The sequence below is a fragment of the Neltuma alba genome, unplaced genomic scaffold, assembly GCF_004799145.2.
Source record: "Neltuma alba isolate B1F8T4 unplaced genomic scaffold, ASM479914v2 tig00004465_pilon, whole genome shotgun sequence".
Taxonomy (NCBI): Eukaryota; Viridiplantae; Streptophyta; class Magnoliopsida; order Fabales; family Fabaceae; genus Neltuma; species Neltuma alba.
The window spans coordinates 22,604-38,798 of NW_021633718.1; the positions used below are offsets into that span (position 1 = coordinate 22,604).

The following is a 16,195-nucleotide window of genomic DNA, read 5'->3' on the forward strand; positions in this document are numbered from 1 at the left end:
AAAATAAACGGGCTGAAAAATGCAGCCAATTGCCCGGTCCTGTCCCATGAAAAGCCCTAGTAAGTTTGGGCAGGATAAATGCGGGCTGGGCTGGGCGGGCTTCCATGCCCAGAAAATCAATATACTATATTATTTAACTAGTTATTTATGTTCTTCTAGATAATAAAATGTAACTTTATATTAAAATGGTAACTTGATTTTAATTTAGTTATTAGCAATTGATATATTATGAAACAACATTTTATAGTTGCTAAGAGGAGTAAACTATGAAAAACAAAAATGTTATTAGTATACTTTATTAAACTTGATTGCTTTTCTAGTTTTTAAAATTTCTTAACCAAATGTAAATATTTTTCCCCCCATAACTCCTAGATACTCATAAGAGCCTGAATCAATTATACAAATTGCTAATAGTCATAATGTTTGCATTAAAAAAGAGAATGGTTATACAAATTGCAGTAAATGATAATAAGTTTACTTTCAAAATCATTTGAAAATAAATAAGTATAATGAATATTGAATGTTAATTTAACAGAGTGTTTGATCCAAGAGATAAATATAAAACAAATAAAATATATAAATAAAATTATATATATTGTTGTGGGTAGGGCCAAATGGGCAGGGCAGCATACTGTGCCCGATGCCCAGCCCTGCCCGACAATATGTCTAGCCTGAATATCCAATATATCTTTTGGACCATTTTTTTTAGATGGACTGGATATTTTTTTGCGGGTTTGAGCGGGTATAGCGGGCTATTGGGCTTCTTGAACACCCTTACTTTCAGCTGAGTGTGGAAATGAAGGCAGTTCCCTGTTACGATTTCTGATTGCTCAGCTCTGAAAGGGGCAGGATTGGGATGTCCCAGCCAATTAGGACATGCCAGCACCGGAAGACCGCCACAAGCGTTTCGCTAGAAAGGGGAGTCCACGGAGTTCTCCAATCCCGCCAATCAGAATCTCTGGAAATGCATGCCTCGAGATTTGTGAGCCAAACCAACAGTTTTGTTGACGGCTTGGAACCGATCCTACGCCACGCAGCAATCAGCATGGTCTCGGGCGCAAACACGCGCCCTCTCGCGGCGGCCTTAGAGAAGCTTCATGGGCACGCTTCTTTCCTCGGCATTTCCATACAAAGCCCCTCCTCAGCCCTCACAGTCTCACACTCCTCTCCTCTCGCTCTGTTTCTTGTTTCCCAAAACCCTAATAATCTCTCCAATTCATGGAAGAGCCTCAATGCTCCAGAGCCATTTTGCCTGCCTCACTCCCACCCGGTTGCCGTTTCTATCCTTCTGAAGAGCAGCTCCTCTGTTACTATTTATCCAACAAGAACGCCGGCGGTAATTTCCATGGTTGCGATCTGATCAGGGAGATTGACCTGTACGATTACGATCCTTCCCGATTGCCTGAAATCGCGTGCTTTTCCTATGGTTATCGAGGAAGGAAGAGGCATTGGTACTGTTATACTGCCAGGGTTTTGAAGGGTGCCAGAGGGAAGACTAGGATGGTCAAGACCGGGTATTGGATGAGAAAGGGAGGGGCTAGGAATGTTTTGAATGGCGGTGGGAATGTTGTCCTGGGCACCAGGACCACTTTCGTTTTCTATCTGGGGAGTTCCTCCAAGAACGCTAGCAGGACGAATTGGATGTTGTATGAGTATGCATTAGTTGATCATCTTAAGGTACATGATTTGGACTCATTCTTGGACTTTCCATGCCTCCCTTTGTTCGTGGAGTTTTTTTCAATTGAGCTCGACATTACGACTAAAGAATTGCTTACGAAGGTCTCGATTTAATGCTGCGTCTTCGGACGCTATCTAGTTTTGAGTTTATCGCTCGGTTACTCTGTTACTGGATCGGGGATAGGAAAGTGGTCAATTTTCTATTCTCTTCTTATAATTATTTTGATACCATCCATGTGCAATGTCATGGGTAATCTGAAAATCATTGAGAAATTATGAATTGGATTCCTGTCTGAGTATGCACTTACGAAATCGTGTTTGCAGTTTTGTTCTGCGGAACAATTTAATGTATTTCTTGCTGCTGTTAATAATTGAGTTAATTGTCGCGCTTCATTTTTTGAAAGTTAAAAATTTGGGATTTTCTTGTGATTTTCTCCCTTAATAAACTGTCAACTTCGAAAGCTTCAATTTTTCGGTAATTCAACGGACGAAAGAGAAAATTGTACTTAAGTGACCCTTCCTTGTGTGTGTTATTGGAAGGCACTTAGTATACTTTTTGAGTTATAATTCTTTTGTTTGGTGGCATTTCCCAGATTATAAACCCATAATTTAAGCCTGTTTGTGTTTGTCGAACTCCGAAGTTCATAATTTTGGAGTTAGCACACTATCTTCTATTTGTCTGGCAATCTCTTTTTCTACGCCTTCTGTCTTGAAGCAATTTAGTTACTTCATGTTCTAATCATTACCTTGTGGAAGAGACAAAATTGCTTTCATGTTAAGGTTCCTGGTATTTTCTGTTTGTATTAAGAATTGACATACTTCCTGTATTACTTTAGTTATATTTTTCTCTGATTCCCTCATATCTTTATTTCTCATGCAGGCCTCATTTGTTATTTGTCGAGTGTTTTCTAAAGCATGTCATAAGAATAGTGTGTCAGAGAATGGTATTTGTTCTTGTGCAGAGGAAAGTTTCTCGGCTATACGTCACATCGGCATTCAGCATGATGGATATGTTCCACCTGATATGGTTGAGACTCAAATGCGTGGCGATGGCTCCATTGATAGAAAGATTCCAGTGTCTCCCTTAACACCTCCTAGTGAACTAGATGACAATCAAATTGCGGCTGCATCAGCTTCTGTTGCTACTTTCCAGTGTTGTGCAGGTCCTCAAGACAGTCAAACGGTAATATATATATATATATATATATATATATATTCATCTTTGCTTTTGCTCTGTTATCTTTATGCTTGTTCTAATATGTGACTTAGGAAAAGAACTATTTTCTTTCTTGTTTATGTACTTGTATTATATTCAGTTTTTATTCTCAAGCTGGGTGTACACACCGGATTTACTGCTGTGAAGTACTTTTTTAATGTAGCTAGCGTTTCGGTTGAACTCATATAGTTCCTTAGCAGTTATTTATTTTTTGTTGTTATTTTTTCCCAAATGTCGATAACAAACGTCTGCATCAGTATGATCTGCATTGTTTGGTCAGAATTAGGGGCTATTGGTGCTGGAAGTCGGTAAATGATTTTTCACATCACTTCTGTGAAGTTACATTTTCACGAAAGAAATGGACAAAATTATATAATGTGGCGGCATTTCTTAGCATCGCATGCTTTTTGGTTGAAGCGTGTCACTGAAACATCATACTTGAATTTCTGGTGCGTGGCATGTCACTGGAAATTCAACTGTGCGAAATTATGCTTTGGAAAATTGGAAATATATAAACGTGTATTTAGTACAATTTTATTTATTATATTTGTCCCTTAGTAAGTTCACATTTGTACTAATAGATAAGTAATCTTTTAAATGGGGAAATCAAGATCACTGTTTAGCAGATATTTCTCGTGTTGACGTGGCAGCTTGGCTGAAGTACGTCCCTGTTTTTGGGCTTTAGATAGCCATTATGTCAATACATCTTATGCATGACACAGTTCTTGATCGTTAACGTAAAAACTAGTGTCATATTTTGTAATTTATTTTTCCTCATGTTTTCCTTTTGCCTATGCTTGTTAGCAGGAAAATGTTTCTGGACTTCCTGGTGGTGGTGCAATATTTGTTGGGGAATTGGCATCTCAGCAAGATTTGCTTTCGATTCTAGAGGAGGATTTCATTGAGTTGGATGATCTAGCTTGATTTAGCTGATTGGGAAAGATAAGTGAATAGTAGTCCTAATCTCACGATACATATGATCTGAAACAGCTGTATTTAGTATGGGTTAACAATCCTGCAAATACACAAGGGTTTAGAATATTAAGTAACCCTTATTTCCCTATACAATGGAGAAGCATAATTTTAAATGAGGTTGCAGCAAATGAAGTGGAAGGGTCACTTCACTTGTTAAGATAGCATGTTGGTAGATCAATAGATGATTGTAAATACGCCACCGAACCCATCATGAGGAGTTAATCAGCAGATCTTTAGTTTGGGCATGCAATTTTTTGTTTTCGATATCTAATGGAAGGCAATTGCTCTGGAAGATTACATTTAGAGTTTGATATTTTTAGCTTCGTTAAATGAGACATGCAAAAGTTTACACTAGTAGGAGAGGAATGTAAAACAGTCTACCGATTGCCTCATAAGAAGACTTCATTCTTGTAAGCCTAGTGAAAGGCCATGTGCTTAGAGATTGATATACTTGGCTTTGATAAATGGAACTTACAAGCTTCTACACTGGTATAAGCAGAATAAGTGCAATGTACGAAGTGTCTTGCGGGAAGACTTGTTTCCTTCTAGCTTATTGTGTTTGCTGTTTCACATCTTTTCATGTGCAGAGGCAATATCAGGTTACTATCAGTTATGGATCTCCACAAGTGTTAAAATACAATATCTCGTTATGTTAAAATATGATATCTTATTTGCTACCTGAAAATTTGTTCGCTACTTCAAATTGGTTGAGTTCTTTTATACTCATAATACTAGGTAATAGATTAGGTAGCTTGAACGTAACAAAATACCGGGAAAAGATCCTCTAAAGAACAGGGTGCATCTTAGAAAGATGGATAGAAACGCACAGAGTTGATCATTGTTGATGATAAAACTAATGGTTTCAAATTTTATAAATCAGGAACAACCTAATAGCAATATATGGATATATGAAAATCAACTCCCCTGATTTGCTTGCCAAAGGCTACTAGGTGCACTTCAATCACATTTTAGAGGAGCCTGATGCCAGAATATATTGACTGCTATGTAATACTTGGTGTGTGTTGACAGCATCTGGTTTTTATCAGGATCAATTATGTCTTTAAACACAGGTTATATCTAATTATTTACATATTATTGGTCTGTTATTTGGTGTTACCAAAATCGTGTTTTGCACAGTTGGTGCCGTAAAGTTTTTGCCTGCTCACTGCAGCATGTGGTTGACATCATTTTCAGGATAAAAAATTCCTGAGATCCGTCTGCATGTAGTGTTTTTTCAATTCTAAAGACATTTCTGAACAGTTGTGTTTACTTTTGTTCTTAAAATTTGGGGAAATGTCGATATCTTGGACAGAGTTAAACAAGTTATTTGAGATTGTTGTTTTACTTGGCTGTGAAAGTTCAAATTTTGACTCATCTATTCTTTCTCTTCCTTAATTATGATTCTATTAGGGTGGCTGATGCCTCGTTGCTGGACAGCCATGATATCTGCTGGAGTTTCCTCTTCTCAAATAAATTAAGAAAAAATCTTAAATAGAGTCTAGACTTTTATTTAAGGCATCGTGTCCCTTTTTTTTTTTTTTTCCCCAACTGTATCATTGAATAGGTTAATGATGACTGATCTATGGTTGGTGTTTGTGGTGCTGGCTAATAAATACTTTCTAACTCGTCTACGTTCCATTGAAGTGTAAGCTTGGTATTGATACATCAGCTTCCGAATAAAGATGCTTGACCTGATAGGAATTCCAACTTTGTGTAATGACGGTTTTTTACTTTTTTCTCCTGGGTTTCTGGGTATTGACTTAGAGAGTGTGACGATGTTATCATAGTTTAAGCTTGCCCGAAATCAACTTTTTGTGCCAGCTTGATCATCTCGTTAGTGGTGTAACAAAGCTTGAAAAGATACAGAGTTGTTATCCTCGGGAGTCTTCTTGTGGTTGTGTTATACACACCGTGATTTATGTCTCTTGCTCCGTTTGCCTCTAGTTTGAACAGGGATTGGTTAGTGACATCAGAATTCACATTCATAAAAAAGCCTCAACAGGGTTTGCAGTGGCGAGTGCTTTTTCAGCTAATTTGAGTGGATAGCATTGGTCCTTTGATTCTCCCTTGCTTTCCAATGTTAACGTGTCAACGTGTGAACACTTATTATCTCATGATTTATGACTCATATAATGCAGCACCAATTTCGCAACTAACTTTACTAGTGGGTGGTCTTATTTCACAATTGGATCAGGGTGCGTTGTTTCTCTGGTGTGTAGGCGTATGTGCATCAGTTTGGCCCGTGAGGCGTAACAGTCGATTATAATTCAATTTAATGCACCTTGTGACGGCAACAGAGTGTGGTGGATGCAGGGCAAAAGGTAGCTCCATGTCCCATCCCCTGCACCCGAAGCATGTGCATACTCTTTCGCTGCACATGCCACTTATTTATCGCTGCTTAGCTCATGCTTTCCCCTTTTAGCGCTTGTAAAATCTGCTTCCTTTGAATACCTTACCGCGCTGTTCACCAACTATTAATGCCTTGCTCCATTACTCCACTCTCCACCCTCTTTTGCTGACGCAACTGCAAAATATATCGGTTTCGTAAAGCACCGGCGAAATTATTAGTACTACTACTACTGTTACATTTTCCCAGTGCCTGCCAGCCGAACCAGGAGGATATATATAAATATACATCTGCTTTGTGACCTCAAAAACTGATTGTGAGGATTCAAAGCCATTATATGTTTTCTTGTATGCAAGAGCTAAGAGGTCATAAATTCAATCTCTCCTGTAACTTTAATCCGTTAGTGTCTGCTTTTTTAATTTAAAAATAAATAAGTGTGAGAAGTGGACGGGATCACTTTTCTGAGAACCGAACTGGACCGATTGCTTTGATTCATTCAGCTGCCTGACGTCTGGTTTAATACGGGGAAAATCAAAGGGCTGGAAAATCGGTCGAACCGACCTCGAAATTGTATGACCATCACTGTGGATAAAGAATGTGTCGTGCCTATAGAGAGACATTGTCCTTTTTTCCTTTGATCATATACTCTCTTCAGATAATATTCTTTTGTATTATTATAGATAAATATTTTCATTATTTTAAGCCATTATCTCAACTAGCATAATGATTATTTATATTTTTGCTAACATCTGATGTATACATATCACCGAATTATGGGTTATCCTTATTTTATGCTGGGATGATATTTGATACTCGATACTTATTTTTATTTTTATGGATGGGGGATCCTGCTGGTTTTCAAAGGAACTTGGTTCAGTTAATCTTGACCCCTCTATCTAACAGACTCCTTGGGAGACGGCAGGCAAAGTAATTAGCTTTTTTGACATTAAAAAAATCAACAAAAAATTTGGTGGAGAAAGGAAGCACAGAGATGGCCGAAATAGTTGAAGAAAGAATAAATAGTGAAAGATATATGGAAGCTTTAGCCGAAGAAGAACCTGCCTTTGTGTAACGTGTTTGGCCAATAAAAAGGAGACAACAGAATTGACAGTTGCCACTTGCGGAGGTGAAGGCTATTGTATTGGATTCGTTGTTCACACCAAAAACTTAACGTGCAAAGTAGGTGGCCTCGTCGGTTCTTTCCCTTCACCCAAAAGTTACAAGAGCAATGACCGTTTGGTTATAGGCTGCACCTATAAACGCACTGACATGAAATATAGCCACCCTATCATGTACATGTTTTTGTCATTTCATTTCCTAACCCATAAATTATGGGTTCATCACAAAGAAAGAGTCCTTACATATAGTCAAAGATTCATACAAAGCGAGCGCGTATTCAAAAAGGATGGCAAATTCTGCTCACCAGGTCCGAGTCCTAATTATGATAGCTAATTCCACGTGTGTAGTAATCATCATATTGTTTTTCTGGTGGTAGCACATTAAACTAAACCGGACCTAAAGTCATGCCTCGCGACAAAAAGAAAGGCATGTGAACATGAATGTGATTTGAATGGCAAAGGCAAAGAGAGAAGTCAGGGGTGGTTGGCGTGAAGGGTATGGAAACGCAGGGTGTACTCCCTCTTTCTCTCTGCGCTGTCTCGTTAATGCTTTTACTTTGAGAGAGGGAAAGTAAAAACACGGAAGTAAGCGGCCAAACAGAAGCCTCCTGCCTGTGGCTTTTTCTCTTCAGCTCTGATCATCTCAGAGTGAAGTTAAAGTTAGATAGATTAGATTTTAATTATATTGGATCCTATTACTGATTCCATTTTTGTATCTAAATATCACGAATGAATACTTTCACACCTCAGGTAAGGTCTTGGATTTGATAGAAGTTTAAAATTAAATAACATCCACGTCACTCTTAAATAAAATGTCATATGCAAATTTTGTGAATAACATGTCAAATCTAAATTAATTGATAATGATAATATTATGGTGATTTGTTACCCAAAATAAACAAATTTAAATGAGCTCATCATTATCAGTGCATGATAATTTCTCCACTTTCTTTAAAATAATTTTTTTGACCGTAGCTTAAAAAGATTACTGCCCCTATTTTAGTTCCCCTTCTATCTTTGTTTTTATATCTTCCACCAAGAGCCTCTGTCTTCTACCCCTTCCGTTTCTGTGGGGCTGTTCTTTGCCTCTTTCGTTCCCTCAAATAATTAATCAATAGAAATTTGCTATCTCTCGGACTCGGAGCATAGGCGAGCGCTTGCCTGCTTTTATTCCCGGAGTTTTCAGCCTCTGATTTTCCAATAGATCAGGATTTTTGATTTCATCTGGTAAGTTTTCAAGGCATTCCCCGAGTTCTTATTTTTGTTTTCATGGGCCTGTCGGTCGGTGATTTAGCAGGATTCAAGCTATATCAAGTTTGATTCTTCCTGTAGTTTTCGGTATTTTTAGGGTTTAATTAGACCATCTAGCGTTTCAAATTTTCTGGGGCTGTGTGGGTTGCTCTTGAGTCGTTCACGCCATATCCATAATCGGTTTTATAAATTGAACTTTGTGGGGTTTAGGACCGCCTGTTCAGCCTGGTCTTGAAAGGACTGAACTCAGTTGTTGTTGGTGGAGGAAACTCAAATCTGTTTTTTCACTTCCCTGGAAAGGAGTTAACTTTATTGTATGTCTGTCATTTTGTTTCTTTCTTGGATAATTTTCCCCGGCTGTAATCACATGGCAATACTGCATTTGTAGAATTTATTTACACGTTCAAATTTTATGCTGTTTAATTCCTCATTCTCGCTGTAATGTTTGGAAATGAAAATGCATACATATTATGCATCATGGGGCTATAAACGTCGTTGACCTAATCATATCGGCGCTACTTATGGCTATGAGTTTTATAATTTAAGAGATATCCGCTTTATCAATTTGTAGCATGATGTTCTGGCAGCATGTAAACTATTTGGGAGGAACTTTGCAGTTGATATATAGCATTTTACTAAAGCAGTTCGGAATATATCATTGTGATAAGCAAGAACCATTTGCAAATTTTTAGACATCACAACATTCAGGAATATTCTTAGATTCTTAGATAGTAATGCATGTAATAATAAATATTTTTATGCGTTTTGAAATCATATGGTGCATGACAGCCAATTGTTACTATTTGATGTCACTTTAAGAATTACCCAGTCATGGAGCTGTTTGAGGCAAGCCATTTTTTATGCCTACTGATCACTTCCTTTTATTGCAGGGATTTTTTTCAAACAGTGACATGATGCTCTATTGAGGAATTCTTTTTATACATTTATTAACCTCTATTGAACGGGGAAACTTACAGATTCTCCCAATGCAAGGGACAAGGGGTAGAATAGGTTCCTTGCCTGAAACCTTGGAATTTGATTGCGGATCTACTTCAAGTAATGCTACTGTGGATCAGCAGGTTTTCTGGGATAGCATGACGAATCCTGTAGAAAATCAAGTGCCTCAATTTATGCTTTCGCCTGGTGATATGAACCCATTGTATGCAAATTCAATTAACCATGAATGGAAAAGCATGAATAATTGGAGAATGGGTGAGCCAAGTTCCAGTGGTTCACATATTGCAATTGACAATGACGAGCAGAAAAGAGAATATGGATGGTCATCTTCAACAAGTGTTGATGCTGTTGATGGTTCAAGATTAGAGCGGCACTTTGAATCAACCAATTTAGTTTCTTTGGACAATGTCAATACAAGTCCTATGTGTATGAACAACTCCAACCCTCATTCTGTAACTCAGAATATCAACCTAAATGCCAGTTCAGCAGACACTGGCCATAATATGGGGCAACATCTTGAGCATCCTGGCTTGAACAAAGCAAGTGGATCAGTAAATGAGCCTATCCCACCTATTGTTGGTCCCGCACTGTTTTCTCATCCTTCTGGAAGTAACTTGGTAGATAATAGTAATGGTAGGGCTCTTGATGCCCGGCGTGCATCTTGTAAAAGAAAGACTGTTGAAGGATATGTTGGACAATCTTCAGGCGGGGAAAGTTCTAGCTGCAGCCAGTATATAGAAAGCAGTGCTTGGCGTACACGTCCTACTCAGAGTAATTCTCGGAGCAGTTTAAGCAGATCTGCCTTGTCAGCACAGATAAGTTCAAGACATGGCCCAGATGTGGGCAATGAATCTCCAGAGAGCTTTAATAATCTGAATGTCGCAGGAAGCTCTAATAGCTTCCTCAGGAATTCCCGTTTGAGGATAAATCCTTCAAACCAACAGGATTCCATTCCTTATGTTGCATTGTCAAATGGCAGTGTAACTAGGCATTCTGCAATCCCTTCATCTCTGACACAAAGTTTTCATCCTGTTGGTAATTCTCTGGATTTGAGGGCAGCACCATCTGGAGATGATCTGGTTCCTCAAAGCCAGCCCCTCGGAATTAGTTCTTCTTTACACAGGAATATGCCATCATTTAGATGGAGTGGCAGCTCTAACTCAAGAAACAGCCATTTGTCAAACTCAATGATCAGGTCAGACAGGGATAATCTACTACACGAAGAAGCAAGCTCAAGAAGCATGTCTGGAAGCATATTTGAACATCCAATGTCTGTGCCAGTGGCTGATTTAAGAAATTCAGCTCGAAATCCAACCAACAGAGCTTCAAGTAGTGCAAATTTAAATATACCAGGAAATGTTGCTTCCTCACTGCATACCAGGTCAAGTTCAGCTATCAATTCACTATCTGCTCCGTCCTGGCTTTCTCGTCCCAATCCTGTACATCATCCACGGAGGTTATCTGATTATGTTCGTAGATCATTGTTGTCTACTGGTTCTGAGGCTGCTGGAAGTTTCAGCAATAGCAATTTTTTCTTGCACTCTGCTCCTGTTGCTTCATCTGAAGCAAGAGCCCCATCATCTCGAGCTGGTAGTCAAGGACGTCATCAGTCACACTCAAGATCATCATGGGTGGAGAGGCGAGGTGATATTAACTTCAGACTTCCCTATTCATTGCAAACTCTGGCTGTTGCCAGTGAAGGAAGTAGTAGACTTGTATCTGAGGTCTGTACTTAACTCTGTTTTCTTGCTTTTAAATAGTTGTGTTAAAACGCCTTGTACACCCGCGCACACAAGCATCACCAAGAGTTAGGGAAAATTAAATGAGGAAGGATTTTACGTTTGGAATTACACAAATATAAGATGGTATGGTATGAGTTCTGCCAAAAGTTCAGGCACTGATATAGGCCAAAACCCAGCACCAATTACCCCACCCAGAAAATGACCATGAATGGGAAAGAAAGACAACTGGCTTTCTAGAGGCAAGTGTGCTTCACCCTTTTTGTAACAAAAAATGTTATGTCTTCTTTCTGATGCTGAATTACTCACAGAATTCCTTCCAACCACTTCCTACTATGGCAGCACCAATCGTTCGCCTTGTCTCCCTATTCCTTGTTTTGGTTATATATCTTGGTACTATCCCTTGGTCCAGTGGTTACAGCTTCCTCTGAACTGTTACTTCCCTTTTGGCCACTTGCTACACAAGTTTTTGGGGTGCGTGCTGGCTGATTTGGGTGGTTAATCCAATCAACTTACATTCTGTGTTATTGGATGGCATAATTGTTATCAATGAATATCTCAAGCATATGGATGCATCTGGTTGATAGCAGCCCCCTTTTCTATGTTATTTAAATGTACGTTTAATAAATTGTGCTTGGAGAAACTGGCCTACATGACAACTGTGGTTTTCAACTTCGCATTTCACTCCCATTGTATGTTCGCTAGTTCAGACTTTACATCTTCCTTTATTCAGCCCATACGTACATATTATTCCTCTATAATTAATCAACGAGTTTGTACTTGTGCCTGCTAGTTAGCTCATTTTTAACATAATTGAAGTTGTGGTAGTATGGTCAGGCCCACTGAGAAGTGAAAGACAATTATACCCCTATTCTGCCAGCTTCAGGCAATTATTTTTTGTCAACTGTTCTGTTAACCTTGACACGTTCATTTTTCTTTTGTTGCACAGCTCCGCAGTGTTTTGGGCCTCATGCGTAGGGGAGGGAGCCTTCGGTTTGAGGTAAGTTTTCCTAAGTAAATAGTATACATGGACAAGGCACAAATGTTGAATAAAATTTTCTCCTTTTTCTCTGGTCTAGTTTAATGTACCGAACGGATTCAAAATTGATTTGATTTTTCCTCAACTCCGACTAAAAGACATATTTCTTGTTGCAGAGCATTTATTATTGAATGGTTAAATTTGGCCTTAACTGACCTAAAAAAGATCACGTTTACTTAGTTTTACTTCCGATCAGACTTGCACTTGGATTTCCAAAGTTATACTTTAATAGCTGGCAGACTTTGGGCCTGCTTTTGATGGAGTGGAATTGCCTCTGCATTCAAATCCTGCTCCTTCCCTGACTGCATGCATGAATCTTTATCCTTCAGTTTTCTGATTTTATTTTTGACTATTTATGTGCTTTGCTAATCAACAAAGATGTGCTTTTGTTTTGTGACAGGATTTTATGATCTTTGACCATTCAGTATTTTCTGGAATGGCTGATATTCATGACCGGCACAGGGACATGCGACTTGATGTCGATAACATGTCTTACGAGGTAGAAAAAAGTTCCAAATTTTGATGCATATGCGTACTCTTTTTACTGCCTTGAGCCCTTAACAACCCCCGCCCAAAAAAAAAATCGAATTTGAAGTTGATGTTTCATCTGGTGAATTCCTCGACATATAACTTAAAAAAATATCGCAGGAGTTACTGGCTCTGGAAGAAAGGATTGGAAATGTGAGTACCGGATTGAGCGAGGAAACTATATTGAAACTACTGAAACAGAGGAAGTATTCAGTTGAAGGAGGGTGTCAATGTGAGGCAGAACCCTGCTGTGTGTGTCAGGTGAATATGAATAACCGGCTTCCGGTGCTTTGCCCTCTACATGCTTGTATAATATTCTGAAGCATATGGTTCCTTAACTCGTGTGCAGGAAGAGTTTGACAATGGAGATGACGTTGGAAAGCTTGACTGTGGCCATGATTACCATACCAACTGCATCAAACAGTGGCTAATGCAGAAGAATCTGTGTCCCATTTGTAAGACAACGGGCTTGTCAGCGTGAGATTTGTTTCTTGATCCCTCGACAATTTTATCTCCGAAGATGGAGATGAAAGGAAAGGTGAAGATGAAGTGAACTAGCATAGCTACCTCAGAAATTTTGGTTAATTGAAACGAGAATCGGGTGCTTCTATTGCTTCGTTTACTATGTGCAGACTAGTAAATGGCTGCTCCGTAGCACCCATTCTGCTTTCGAAAGCTTTCCTTCATCCGCCCCTCGATTTCTTGTTATAGTATATTTGTTTTATATTTATCCAAGGCCAATGATCTCCACATGTCACTGATAATTGGTGTTGAATCAATTGTTATTGGCCTTGATCTCTAGTCGATATGGCTCTGTCTACAATCTTCTGTAAAAGAAATTGCTACATTGTTCATGGGCCTCCAATTGGATATTTGGGGCTAAATTTTAAGCTTAATTCTAGTATTCCTTCCGTCCCTTTTATAAGTAACATTAGATTCTAGCCCCTCTTTATAAGCAACATTGGATTCTGTTCTGTTACAGAAATTAAAATGTTAGTTAAAGACAACAACAAATAGGTACAAATTAAAAGTTTTTTCCCCAAAATATCCGTATTTATAGGAGAGAGAGAATATAACAAAGAATAAGAAAATTAGTATTCTTTTAGTCTTATTTATAAGTTATTTTTAATATGTTTTACACAAATAAAAAAAATCTTAAATTTTGTTAACTCTAGTTTGAAATGTAATAATTTTTCAACTTTATTTTTATTTAATATATATTATACCTCATAAATAAAATTAACATAATAATAAATAAAAGGTGAAATTTTGTATCTATATAAAAAAATTTCTTTCAATGCCTTATAAATAGAATTAGAGGAGTATAATAAGTAGAACTGTGAAAAAGAGAAAATACAAATAGAAATGGTGGTTTGAAAAGAAGATGATAAATATATTGAGTACTAATGTAAGTTATTAATAGAGACAGAGTAAAAAATTTATTACAAAAATTTAAGACAACTTATAATAGTTGTTATTTATAAAAAGAGGAGGGGAGTAGAAATTCTCTGAAGTTGTAGAAACACCTTTGTGCTGTCTTGTTTCACAGTTTTCATTGAACTTAGTTGATATTAATGAAAAAGGAAGAGGTTTTAAATAATTCTTCATTTAACAATGAGGCTGTAAGTTCGAGTAACCTAGTAGTATTGAAGTTATGATTGGGAGATTATCGGTTTGATGAGAGTGGAAATGGTGCAAGTGCAAAGTGATTTTCTTTCGCTGCTTGGGTTTGGGCATTTTCAATGTGATGGAAATGAAATGGAATGTCATTCTTCGAAATGACAGGGGAAGTTACCATCCTTCTCTCATTAAATTGAACGTGACCAGTAGTACAGAAGGGCAGATAAAAGAGCCCCACTCATTTAATTTGATGCCTGCACAACTACTATAACTGGTCACGGTAAATGTGGTTTTCCCAGTTATGCACGCATCAAAATCAAAGGCTGCTTTTCTGACTTTGGCCACTTTCACTTTAATCAGTGGCTTTTACTCTTTATAGTATGTAACAACATTTTTTGGTCCAAAAAAATTTAAAAACTTCTCATGCGTATTAAAGTGTAAAAAATATTTCAGTCTTCTTACCTAGTTTATTGAAAAATAAGAAATCAGAATAAAAGAAAATGGGCAAAATGTTTTGTATTTTAGTATTATTTTTACTTGGTTAAACCTGTGTCCTATACAATAGTAACATCTTACTTTCTTTTCATATGGTATTAAATGTAATCAGGACTCAAATTTTCAATTCCCTTCTAAATTATATATGAAAAGTGATCCGTTTACAGTGAATGTGACGCGAAATCTCCATCAAAACCTAACCACCTAGAAAAGAGAACCAAAGGGTCGAGGGCATTCAGTCCAAAAAAAAAAAAAAGGGTCGAGGGCAAGAATAGAAATAATGATTAGGGTTGCATAACACTATATCCAACATGAATATTGGATAATACTACTCTGGTTCTATTTATAGGGCAGAAAGAGAAGGTTTTTTTTTTTATCCTATTTATAGGGCACTTCATTAACTTTTCAGTGTGAATGTACTATTTTGTCCTTCATTTATTATAATGTAAATAGTTATCTTTTTTGAAAGGAGTATATATTAAATAGGGGTGAAGTTGGAAAGTTGTTATATTTTAATGGAGAGTTAATGCAGTTTAAGGTTTTTTTTGGTTTGTGTGAAACATGTTGGAAGTGCCTTATAAATAGGACCAGAGGAGTACATCACATTCCATTATGAGACTGATTTTTTTTTTGGCCAATATAATGAGACTGATTCAAACAATATTAAATGAAGTATTGATTCCAATGGGGCTGGATGGTTTAGGATAATTGATTAATTGTTATGGGGTTGGAGTGAGTGTTTGAAAAGCAACACGGTTTCCAAATTCCTGTTAGCTATTCTGAAGAATCCAAGCTTGGCGTTGGAAGAAAATTACAGGGAGAAAGTTGAGGTGATTGGATGAGGCGGCGAAAAGGAGGAGGTAGGAGAGAGTGGGCCCACGTCCATCTTCCCGTTTTGTCTGTTTTCTTCTCTTTAGGGGAGGGTTGGGGGGCCCACCTTTGTGAGCAGTAGATTATGTTGATGTTGGTATTCACCCGTGATATCAGCCCACATCCGACAGCCCGGTTTGAGTTTGACACCCATCCACCCTTCATTACGACAGATCATGCTGGTCCCACCTCCCTCGCAACTTAGATATCACAATATCATTGGCAGTTAAACAATTTAATTTAATTTAATTGTTTTTGGTTTTTATAAAAAAATCCATACCATTCACTAACATAATATTGAAATGAGCCATTCTTTCTCTATAGGATAAGAGAATTTGGATCTTTCCTAATGACTAGTATGGA

The 16,195-nt window shown here is 37.8% G+C and overlaps 2 protein-coding genes across 3 annotated transcripts; both read left to right on the forward strand.

Moving 5' to 3' along the window:
* The first annotated feature begins 907 nt into the window (after nucleotides 1-907).
* LOC114744853 (NAC domain-containing protein 71-like) lies at nucleotides 908-4,118 on the forward strand. Of its 2 annotated transcripts, none has more exons than XM_028932991.1 (3): nucleotides 908-1,677; nucleotides 2,558-2,860; nucleotides 3,698-4,118. In XM_028932991.1, the coding sequence occupies exons 1-3, from the start codon at nucleotides 1,219-1,221 to the stop codon at nucleotides 3,815-3,817; spliced, it is 882 nt and encodes a 293-aa protein (XP_028788824.1). In that variant the 5' UTR covers nucleotides 908-1,218; the 3' UTR covers nucleotides 3,818-4,118. The 2 variants fall into 2 exon arrangements, with proteins under 2 accessions (XP_028788824.1, XP_028788825.1); XM_028932992.1 differs by having other exon boundaries at nucleotides 911-1,677; nucleotides 3,701-4,118.
* A 4,247-nt stretch (nucleotides 4,119-8,365) lies between these two features.
* Nucleotides 8,366-13,776, forward strand: LOC114744855 (probable E3 ubiquitin-protein ligase RHG1A). The gene is made up of 6 exons (XM_028932993.1): nucleotides 8,366-8,560; nucleotides 9,475-11,265; nucleotides 12,230-12,280; nucleotides 12,720-12,818; nucleotides 12,968-13,108; nucleotides 13,197-13,776. The coding sequence occupies exons 2-6, from the start codon at nucleotides 9,571-9,573 to the stop codon at nucleotides 13,326-13,328; spliced, it is 2,118 nt and encodes a 705-aa protein (XP_028788826.1). The 5' UTR covers nucleotides 8,366-8,560; nucleotides 9,475-9,570; the 3' UTR covers nucleotides 13,329-13,776.
* Nucleotides 13,777-16,195: the final 2,419 nt, after the last annotated feature.